Source organism: Eurypyga helias, unplaced genomic scaffold, assembly GCF_000690775.1.
Source record: "Eurypyga helias isolate BGI_N326 unplaced genomic scaffold, ASM69077v1 scaffold17717, whole genome shotgun sequence".
Lineage (NCBI taxonomy): Eukaryota > Metazoa > Chordata > Aves > Eurypygiformes > Eurypygidae > Eurypyga > Eurypyga helias.
Window position 1 is genome coordinate 3,464 of NW_010261276.1, and position 11,144 is coordinate 14,607.

An 11,144-nucleotide genomic window follows, 5' to 3' on the forward strand; every position below is an offset into this window, starting at 1 on the left:
GGCAGCAACCTCCCAGCCAACCCACACACCTACGGGTCACGCCTTGCAAAGTCCCCCTCCCGCCCCGGGTGGTTTCCATTGCTGCAGGTGTGGGGGTGACAGTGACTACTCAGCTTAATGTATTATGGAATGAAAACAAAATCTTATAGTCTGGAACCAGTACAGGGGGCTAGCTGATAGCTGGGTCATTAGCTCCTTTTGTTAGCTTTTGGCATGGCTGTTAGCAGAGAAGCAGGTTCTTTCGTTAGTGGGTTGGAGGAGGTTTTTATTTTTTTTTCCTCCCCGCTCTCAGGCTGAGGTGGAGGGTGAAAGTTCTCCACGTCTCTGGGATTTTCTTGCTGCTTTTTGGATGTGTCTGTGTGTCAGTCGGCGTGTGCTGAGATACTGTATCATATGTTTTATTTTCTATTGTTACTTAGTAGTAGTAGTATTGTTAATATCACTGTAACATTCATTGATATTATTAAATAGTTCTTATCCCAACTTTTATGAGCTTTCCTTGGTTGGTGGGGGTGTGGTTTTTTCTTTTTTTTTTTTTCCCCCACCCGGACGTGAATGAGCAACTGATTAGTACTTAGTTGCTAGGTAAGGCTAAACCACGACAGGTTACACAGGTGCTTACAAGTGCTTACAAGGAATATGCAATTTCTATTGACAGCATTCAAGGGCTCAGTTGTGAAGTGAAACAGCTGCAGAGATGACATTTTTCTTATGGAGATGTTAGAAGCCTTGTGTGGTGGCACTTCATGATGCTTACAAGGCAAGGGACTTGCCTCCAGGAAGAGGACATACCAAGCTATGTTTGCTTTATTCCTGGGTGAAAGTACATGTATGGGAAATACGTAATATTCCCTGGGTCATGTGCATTGACTTCACACCCTGGATTGAATCAGTCTCCAGACATGATCTGGGCAAAAAGTCCTGCAGCAGGATACTGGTTGGTGTCGGAATCAGCATCAATTTACCTGCCAGAAACCATACACTTGCCATGGATTGATTTGCAGCCCCAAAACTTTCAGCACAAGTGCCCTCAGGGTCAATTTAGAAAATACCACCTCCCGTGAGCTGAGTTTCTTTCTAGATACAGTTAGAGCAGCCAAAAGATGGAGTCAAGGGGTAGAGGGAATAGGATGTATGCCTGTGAGAGAGGTGAATACTGTAACAATGAGAGGCAGCCAAGCAGATCTAATGGAAGGCTGATGCAAGCATGAGGAGTTTAATAGCAATTATACAGGTGGCAGTGGGATGCAAATTTGGGGATTGGCTTTTCAGAAACAACATGGTAAGCCATAGGTCAGAGGTGTTACCAGTTGACATGACTCAGGAGAAGACTGGGAGAGGAAATTCTGCTATGTTGCAACTGCAAAAACTTAGGAGGAAATTTTTTTCAGGTGAGAAAAAAAACCCTGAAGTTTCCAGTGAGTAGCTAAAAGTGAAATAAATTCTTGTTTTCTGAGTCTACAGAAGTAATCTGTTTCGGTTGGGAAGTTTTCAGTATGATTTTAATCATACGATTTTTTTTTTTAATAATACATTGTTTCTAACCAAAATAAAGCAGAGCAAAACATTTCCTTTGCCGTGTGTGTGTGTGTGTGTGTGCGTGCGGGGGGGAAGAGGCTATTTTGAGTAGCCACTTGTTTTTAAATTCAGAACAGAAAATTTGGAGATATTGGCACTCATTCCCAGGATTCTGTGGTTCAGCTGGGCTTGCACGTTCTGCACATACACATACAAACCTTCACAACAAATATTTGTTGTCCTACATGTGGCATGGAGCCGCTATGAGCTTTTCTGAGATGCTATTCTCTCATATTGTGCAGTCCATAGATGCAGCGCAATCCTCCTGTCTTCTGCTCCCCAGCATGGCTGTTTTTAGGAAGAGACTTCCCAGTGCACCGCACGCAGGGAGGCTGGGTCTTGCTGCCGTATGCCTGGAACTGCTCATGGAAGGAAGCCAACTGCCAACTCAACCTGCATGGTTTTCCTTTCCTGTTTTGCCTGGACTTCTCTGAAAAAGGAAACTAAGCGTTATCAGTTCCTTTCTCCACAAATCCCTCAGATACAGGAGCAACTTGCAGACAGAAGCAGGTGATTGGATCACCTTGGGAGTCAACTGCGTGGAGAAAGGAAACTGGCTTTGTATGCCATCACCCAGGGGCAGAAGGAAGTTCTGGCCAGAGATCTTGGCCCTTCCTGGACCTGCTCACCTCCTTCCCTGGGACAAAGCCAGAGGGGAGGATGCAGTTGGAAAAGCTTAAGCATTTCTGTGTGAAAAGTGCTACCACTGGGCTGGGAAGGGGAGAACACCTCAGCAGAGGACCTGGGGGACCTGCTTGACCTGTGTCTGCTGCCAGTGGTGTCTCATGTAGCTTTTGCTCCATTGGGCACTGCTGCCATTTTCCTCTCTGCCTTCTTGCCATTTCAGTTGTTGCACATGCCCTCATGCTGTTTGATCACCTGTTTAAATGCGTCTGACTGCAGTCAAAACCTGCCAGCTTCCCACACCACTGCCAGACACCCCTGTTTCCACCTAATTATTTCAGTTTCCACAGGTCTGAGCTCTATCCTTTGAGAGTGAATGTCAAGGCAGGAGACATGGCAGTCTGCGAGCTTTCCCTTGATGTGATGGGGTAGCACAGCAGCTTGGCACCATGTGTTTCAGCTTGCTGCTGCTGCTGCTGGGGGTCAGGGCTGCAAGGACAGGAACATGGAGGGGTCTGGGACAGATGGACAGACAGCCATCATTGCATGTTTTACTACAGCTCAGGAAATTTCAAAGGCTGTTTGAGAGGAGGTGGAGGTCAAGTGTGCTGGGGGAAGGGGGGACTGCTAGTGGGTGGTGTGAATCATCCTCTTTAGGAGGATTTTCCCCAAGCCAAACTCTGCACAGCTGGAGGTAAGGATATTCTGTACAGCTGGAAGGAGGGTGCGTTTGTTTGCTGGGGTAAAACGTCTCAGAGAAGCTGCTGCTAGGAGTCAGGTCCGAGTTTTTAGATGCAATCCAGAAACATCAGCCTTGACGCATGCTGGAATAGAAACCCATCCACTTTTAGAAAAACCTGAAACTGGTTTTGTTCTGAGAGCTGCACAGGCCAGGTAGTCATCTTTACTAACTCTCAGTCCTTCTCAGCTCAGCATGTATGCAGAGCTGAGACAGTGTGTCCTTTTCCCATGCATAGGGAACACCACCTGAGTCCTGCCACACTGCGTGAGTGAACACCATGGGATCTCATTTAGCGCTGGTCAGTACTCCTCAGAGGGGGCTGTGTCTTGCTGGACCTGGTGCAAACAAGAAGTGTTGATGAAGTGGAGCAGCAGCCCTCACAGAGAACTTATATAGGGCCTTGGGAAACTCCCTCCTCCAAGCTACTGAAATCTGTGGTTAATAATTAACTAAGTGTTGCACTGTATTTGTAGGCATATGCCCTCCACTGGCTTCATGTGTGTTAGAATTTTTTGCATTTTAAGGATTTTCCTTGCAGCACTTAGCACATACTTGCTTGTATTTTGCTTTCAGCTGAGGGGATGAAGAGCTGCTCTTGAAAGATGTGCAGGAAAATAAATCTGAATTATGTAAAACTGGGAATGAAAAAGTAATTAAATTACAGGGGTCCAGGCCTGTTCCTTGGGAGTAGGGAAACCCCTGGGGCTGGTGGTGGGCAGGCAGGAGGCTCCACTCATGCTGCTGAACAGACGATGAAGCCTGGTGCTGTGGCTTGTGGCTGCTGTGAAGGGGTAAAACTGCAGAAAGCAGTGAGTAGAGAAAAACCCAGCTCTCTTCTGACAGGGAATGGAAAGTCCTGTTTGGAAAACTGGACAAGGAGACAGTCCTGGGAAAATCTGAGCACTGGAGCAAGGAGGAGGAGGAAAGGCCTCCAGGGAGTTGGGGGGAGTTTCTGTTTCAACTCCTCTGGACTTCAGCTTCTTGTATTGTGGCCTGATAAATGTGGTCGCCTTTTGGCCCTGAAGTTAATGCTTCAAAGAGCTGTCTGAAGGGATGAGGAGGAGAGAGGGGCCAGAGCAACAGTCATTACGGTGCGTGCTGTCCCAGCTGGCGGGTGGGGATGGGACTTTCCTGCTCCCTCACCCCATGGGATCCACATGCAGCTATTGCTGTCCCACAAAGCGCAGGGGCTGGGAGCACAGCAATTCTGGAGAAGTCCTTCCTGCAACCCACTGAAGTGAGAGAAGGCTTTCCTCCAAGGAAAGGGACCTCACTGATGTAATTCCTTCTTCTAGGAACAACCAAATGCTTAATGATTTCCACAGCTTGGCTTCTACAGAAAAAATATTTGTGCTGGGCCCCTGCCTGGCCCAGAGTATGTCATCACTGAAGATTTTCCATTAATGCAAGTCAAAACCAACGCTTGTCCTCCACCTCGGAGATCCTGGTGTCTTTCCTGAGGATTCGTAGCCAGCTCCACCTTTTCCTTTCCTCACCCAACTGTCATCCATGTTTCAACCAGAGCTGTGGGGCAAAGCCAGCAGCAGTTGGGCTGCCAATTTTGGCAATAGATTAGGGGTCCTGGTGGCCTCACTGCCTTTTGGTGTGAGTCCAGCTGGGGCAGGCAGGTAGATGTGTGCAGTCAGTAAATGATGGCCTTGGTCTGGCCCTATAGTTCTTGGTGTATAGAGTGCGGAGTAGTCGGTAGGGAACTGCTTGCTAATGTCGAAGGATGAATGATGAGGAAGAGTTAAGGCCATCAGCAGGCAGGTGGGCAGGCAGCTCTCGGAGCTGCCTGTCCCACCTCTCTCTGCTGAGGGAGCTGAGACACCCACACCTATGTGTCTAACAGCCTGCATAGCCCAAGCTGTGTGAGAAGAGTACTTTGCACCATAACCCCAGAGCAGCAGAATGGGCAGGTGGGGAGAGCAGTGGAAGGTTTTTGTTCTCAACTGCAAAGGTCAGACTGGTGCTGGAGCCAGTGAGAGGACACAGCCTCCTCACGCACACCCCTTGTTACAAGGTTGCCTTTTGCCCTTGCTTTTAACACTTTTCAAAGCTGCAGTGGATGCAAGAGCAGGATTCCCGATTTACTGTGGGAAAATCAGGCCCTGGGCTCTGCTCTCCATTATTACCATCCCAGCAGCCTGCATTTTGTCTGTTACTGCCATAAGGTTCTGCAGAAGTCCAGGGTTGATGCTAAGGGAGCTGAAAGGTGGGAGAAGAGGGACTGAAGATGGCCCCTGGGTCGTGTTGGGGGTGAGGGAGTCCCACAGGGAGCATGAGAAAGAGGAGGAGGGTGTAGGAGGAAATGGGAAGTTCAGCTCTTTGTGCACAATATAAGAAAGTATGGGAATAGCCCTGCAGGATTATAAAAGAGATTTACAAGAATGGGAAGCAGAGAAAGGCTGGAAACAAAAATGCAGCCTTGTGCAGTACAATGTCATGATGGGTGAATGAGTTCATGGTGAGCTAATGTAGCAGGAGAAGAAGGGGGAGGGGAACCTGCGGAAAGATGCTCACCCTGGAAAGGAGAAAAGAACAGGCAGAGGTGGATACAGGTGCTGAGGGCAGTAAAAATAGAGGACACATACATGGCAGGAGCTGAGGAGAGGAAGGAGGCTAATTGAGAAAGAGTGCTAGAGTCAGGAAAGTAAAACTGAACTTCACAGTACCTCGATCTGCAGTAGCATGGCCGCTCTTGAAGCTTGCTGAGCCACCCAGGGCAGCTGGCAAAGGTGCTGGGAGAGAATTTTGAACCCTGGGCCAGCATGAAGAAGCAGTGGCAGGAGGATGAGCAAGAGCAAGCTAGAGTGCTCTGCTAATAGCAGATATGGTGGCTGAACGAGGAAAAAGTGATGCTGGCAGAATAAATGTATAAGGACCTCTTGCTCCTAGTCCTACAAATAGGACCATGAGCGCACCAAGAAGGAAACATGAAGGCAGGTTATCATTGAAACCACTCTTAGAAAAGTCTTTTTAAAGATAAAGATGTGGAAAAGCCAGAGACGGGGACATGCAGCAGTTAAGGGCACATGTTCGAAACTGGGGATGCGAAGGGTTACCTAGAGTGGACAATCTTGTTATGTCACCCAGTGAACAGGCAAAGCTAGCCCCACATTAGCAATGCACAAATACACACAACATGCCACAACCTATTTTGCTAACAAACACATGTTCTTATATTAATCTCTGTTCTTGCTTTGCCTGTGGTTCCTCTGCATACAATACTTGGTTAATTTTACCTGGCTGGTGAAGGCAAACAGTAGCATAACCAGCATGTGGTACCTGGGCAATGATTTCTTCAGCTGCAAAACTTCCTTGTATTGTAAAGCATTTACAAGATTATAGCAGCACCTCCCTAACATACTGTTTGTCTAAATGTTGCAATGGGAAGCAGAGAACATACCACTGCCTCTGAAATTACTCAACCAACCTGGTACTACTGATAACTGCACTGTCCTCCCCCATTCTGGCCTTTGAATAAGAAGTGTTTGCATTCAGATGGTATCTATTTAAATATTTGCACACCAGGCCCAGCTGTGTACCTGAGCACTTCCAGAACACTCATATCTATAGCTTATGAATGCCTCCATAGGGCCTTGACAGCATTTCCAGCTCCTGTTTTGCATGGGCAACTCAAGTGTAGCCAGTGAGAGGAACGTTTTGTTTCCTGTATTTCCAGCAGTGGCAAGATCGTGTTTAGTCAAGAAAGGCTTAAAGTCACTCAGGATTCTTTGCTGGTGAAAAACATGTAGCAGCAGGTGGATAAAACCACTAGCCCGAGCTCAGATTAGGTGGCCGTTCAGAGGGCACGGCAAGTCCCTGAGAAGAACGGTTTGGCAGATTCTTAACCACCCCCATACCTGGAAAACTTTGCAGGTTTATAATGCAGGCATGGCCCTGTATGCCAGAAGGAAGTGCATACATCTGGACTATACCTTTGCAAGGGAAGGGAAGTAAAAATGACTCAGGATGACAATTTTATATGCTTTCTACAATGGCCTTTGGCTCCCATGCAAATTAGGAAGCACCAGACATATAGGAAGTGCCTCTGTTATACCAGAGAGTCTTCCTTGAAGCAGGTGGTGAGTCAGGAACTACTTGGGAAGAGCAGGGCAGGAAAGGGAATGGGTGTCCCTGTGCAACCTGGAGCCATGGCCTTCTCCATCAGCCTGAGCCAGGCCAGGTGCCAGGAGCACAGAAGTCCCCTGGCCGGCAGTCTTGGCAAAGCTCAGTCCCGCGTCAGCAGCTGTGCCACACCCTGCCTAGGGTGTTACAGCACAGGAGGAAGAGGGCACAGTCACCCTTCACACAGCCCATCCTTTACATGGCCACACAACAGGCTAAAATCTGGGGTTAAAATAGTCCTGTGCTGTGACACATTGCCCACAGATGATCAGGTGCAGGTGAGGATATAAGCAAAGTGATTGTCTTCCTGAACAATGGAGAGAAACACCCAGTAATAACGAAAGGATTACACCCACATCCTGCTGCACATTCAAGGAGAGCTGCAGCTCCCGCAGCAGGTAGGCCCCACACCTGAAATTCAGGGGTGGAAGGCAGCAGCTTCCCTTCCCAGGCATCTGCTCCCTCTTCCCAGGGAAATCCCCTCTGGACCAGTTAGGGTTTGAACTGGAGCTGGGCCAGGTGATAAACGAGAGGGCGGGCTGGCTTGGGCTGTGATGCAAATCTCCAGCCTCCTGTGGCAAGTCTCAGCAAGAACCATTGGCAACTGTAATGGAAGATGCCAGGACAGGTGGGGTGGGTGCTGCTGCAAATGGCCCCCAAACCCCCCTCATGGCTGCATGGCTTGGCAATCAGGTGGCAGAAGGGGGATCCCAGCCCCCTGAGCCACCTGCTGCAATGGGTGCCAGAAACAACACTTAAGTCTGCTTCTGAAATTAGCTGCAGCAGAAGGACTGAGAGCTGCGAGCTGCTTCATTGTGTTACTGCTGCCAAGGTGAACCACCTAAAAACCCTGAGCTCATGACCCCATCGATCTACTAGGTGTTAAATGTTTCTTAAAAAGCAAATCAGGTGGATCACATGTATTTCAGGACAAGGTTGGCAATGAACAGAGCAGGTACAGTAATCTGACTTTTTTTAATAAATACACATCTCACAAGTACCAAACCAATTATAAACAAAAAATGTACAGTATTTACACAATATACAATTGCTAAAAAGTGTAGCAATTATGACACACGTGATGTGAAACACAGAGTTTCCAATGCTCACAGTTAACATTATTGCTACCTTTCTCCTAACAGGCAGGAGAGGTCAACAGTCTCTTGGTCTGACGACTCTGGACACCCCACAGAGAGCACCTAAGGTTGGTCAGTAAGGCCAAGGAATGCCATCAGCCCAACAGAAATTAACATACCATCTCCGTCCTTAGCGCAACAAGGTCGCTCTCTGTAACTACCAGGCTAGATATGTACTGTGATAACTTCACAGGGCTGAGAAGACTGGCTTTATGAGGTGGTGTGAATAAGATCTTCATGGATCTCCACTGATATTACACATCCCATTTCTGTATTTAAACACAGGCTGAAACCTAGAACTGTCTTGGTACAATTACGTGCTCTTCACCGGGCAGTGTAGTATTTTCCTGCTGGCTTCTCCCTCTGCATTGCTACTTTCTTTTAAATGAAGAAATACAGTCCTTTTGCTATACATTATGTACACAGTCACTTCACAGGAAGCGCTGCTTTAAAATGCCAGTTGTCGTCCTCCAATAAGGCAGTCATCATACATAAGCTGGAAGGAAAAAGAAAAGGCTGTTAATGCTAAACTCTTACTGAATGTCTACTTCGGGATAACTGCCAAGTTCTACATGCTCTGACTTTGACAGCATATAAAATTTCTACACTGAAATGGTTACGTTTGCCATTTAACAGCACTGAGAATGTTAGAAAAACAAATGCTGGGGAAGAAAAAAACCCACACATTAGCTTGCATTTTCTGCAGGTGTCAGTAACAGAATGATGTTCAGAGACTCATGTTGCCTGAAGTTCACCTCCGTTCCCTCGTGTACTTTTTTACATTTTATTCTTAAATTTATTCTATTTATATGCTTGCCCCAACTACCATCTTGCTGATGGCTGACATAGTAACTTTAATGTATGGGTTATTTATACCCATCAGTTATATAGGTAAGAGGTCACTGGAGCATATCATCAGAGTGGCATCACCAAAAAAAAGAAAAAAAATCTACAAAGGGCAGGACTTTCCCCTTCTCTTGAAAAGGTGCAAATAGCTACTTACTTCATCTTCTGTGAATTCAGGCTCCGATTCACTGCTCTCCTCGTCCTCGTTTTCTGGCAACACTTGCAGGTTGGCTGTGGTCAGCTGCTTCAGCTGTTCCTGTATGCTGGGATTGTCTCTTCCCCATGTGAGCTGGTAGGGGGAATAGCCCTGGTAGGTCACTTTGTTCACGTCTGCCCCGTGTTTTACCAGAAGTGACACCAGATCTGAATTCTGCAGGTCAACAGCCAAATGTAGTGCTGTTCTGCCATTGCATGGCTCCTGTGTGAAAACAACACAAGGTTTGGCATGTTAGGAAAGCCTAAGCCAGTGCCAAACCTGTTGGTTCTCATGACTGCCTAAGCTGAGCCCTGCTCAGTTACATTCACAGTATACATTACACACCTGAGCATTCACATCTGCTCCCAAGGACAGCAAGTATTCGACAATAGCCAGGTATCCCTGAATAGATGCCAAATGGAGACACGTATGTCCTGCAAAACACAAAGAGAGAGGAAATTTTAGTAAGTCTAACCTAAACCCCTGTCATTCAGTTAAAGTCAAGATGATAGGACACCATGATATGTAAGTTTGCAATTCATCCATAGCAAGATGGTGTTTTCCAGAGGAGCTTTACAGCTTCCATTAAGTATGAATAACTGTATTGGATTTTGGAAAGATTCTTAAAGACTGCATGCCAGTGTTTGACTGCAACTTATTTTAACCAAAGGAAAAAAAAACCACACCAAAAGGAGTACTGCAAAAGCACTCACTAAAAATGGAAATTTCAAAGCCATGAGAGCCAAAAATCAACAATAAGGAGGCCTGCAAGACATTTAAAAAAGAAGTCAAGACACTGCTATGTGCGTTGGGATCCTCAGCTCTCAAACGGGCATAACAATCCTTCTCCACCTCTCTGGAGATCTTTGAACTCTGCAGGACAACAACCCTCCCCTTGGTACAGCACACCAATACTGATGTACAACAGTGGTGCCTGTACCATCGTAGTTGGTCGCCTGCAGGACAGCGAGGAGGTGGTGCGGCTGGCAGTACTGCGTGAGGACGCTGACGCTCCTGAGGGAGCCTTGCTGGCATGCAATGTGCAGGGGTGTGTTTCCTCTGAAGTCCCTGATTTCCAGGTCACATCCGGCCTTCAGAAGATGCTCAGCAATTTCAGGCTGATCTGTGATCACTGACAGGTGTAGAGGACTCTGCAGGCAAAACAGAAAACACAGACCTGTAAGTTACACCACAAACATGGCGGCAACGTCTGGACAAACAGACTTCTTGACTGTTTGGTGATTTGTGCTCCCAATTAAACACATACCCCATAAACTCAGTTCTTCATACTGTCCAACAATGTACAGTTGCCCTTTGGTCTGGAAGTGATGAACCTCCAGATATGGAACAGTCAATCCGTATGAAGGGTATCATTAACATCCCAATAAAGAGGGATGCAATCCACTGCATTATATTTGAAAAATGCAAGCGTTAAATGCCACTCTTGGGGGAAAAGAAGTATTGTACTAACACTGGCTGGAGCCAGGTGGGGACTTTCCCAAATGGAGACTTTGATTAAATATCCACCAATTTAAAAAAAAAAAAAAAAGAAAGAACGCTATTAGGGGGAATTCCCGAGAGGGCTTTTGTGGGGGCCGACCCGGATTTGGGGCTGTGGAGGTTAAAGTACCTGGCTGAGGTTGTTCTGGAAGTTCAGGAAAGCACGGTCCCCGGCTGTCTGCCGGATCACCTCCAGGCTCAAGGCTTTTTCCTCATGAATAATCGCCAAGTGGAGAAAACTGCAGGAAAAAAGCCCCCAAAAAACAAATTAAACGACCCACGTTAAAAAACCCCAAATCCCCAGGCGGGCGGAAAGGCGAGGTGGGACCGGGTCATGCGCGGGTGTCGCAAGCCGGGGCTTTTGGCGGCCGGGGCTTTCCGTCGGCTGAGA

At 47.2% G+C, this 11,144-nt stretch overlaps 1 protein-coding gene across 1 annotated transcript; it reads right to left on the minus strand.

Moving 5' to 3' along the window:
- Window positions 1–8,659: 8,659 nt before the first annotated feature.
- On the minus strand, window positions 8,660–10,992 carry ANKRD7 (ankyrin repeat domain 7; the record flags this gene model as incomplete). Its single annotated transcript, XM_010155326.1, has 5 exons — window positions 8,660–8,707; window positions 9,215–9,475; window positions 9,599–9,687; window positions 10,194–10,404; window positions 10,884–10,992. Coding segments are annotated over 5 exons (718 nt in total), but the record flags the coding sequence as incomplete, so codon positions are not given.
- Window positions 10,993–11,144: the final 152 nt, after the last annotated feature.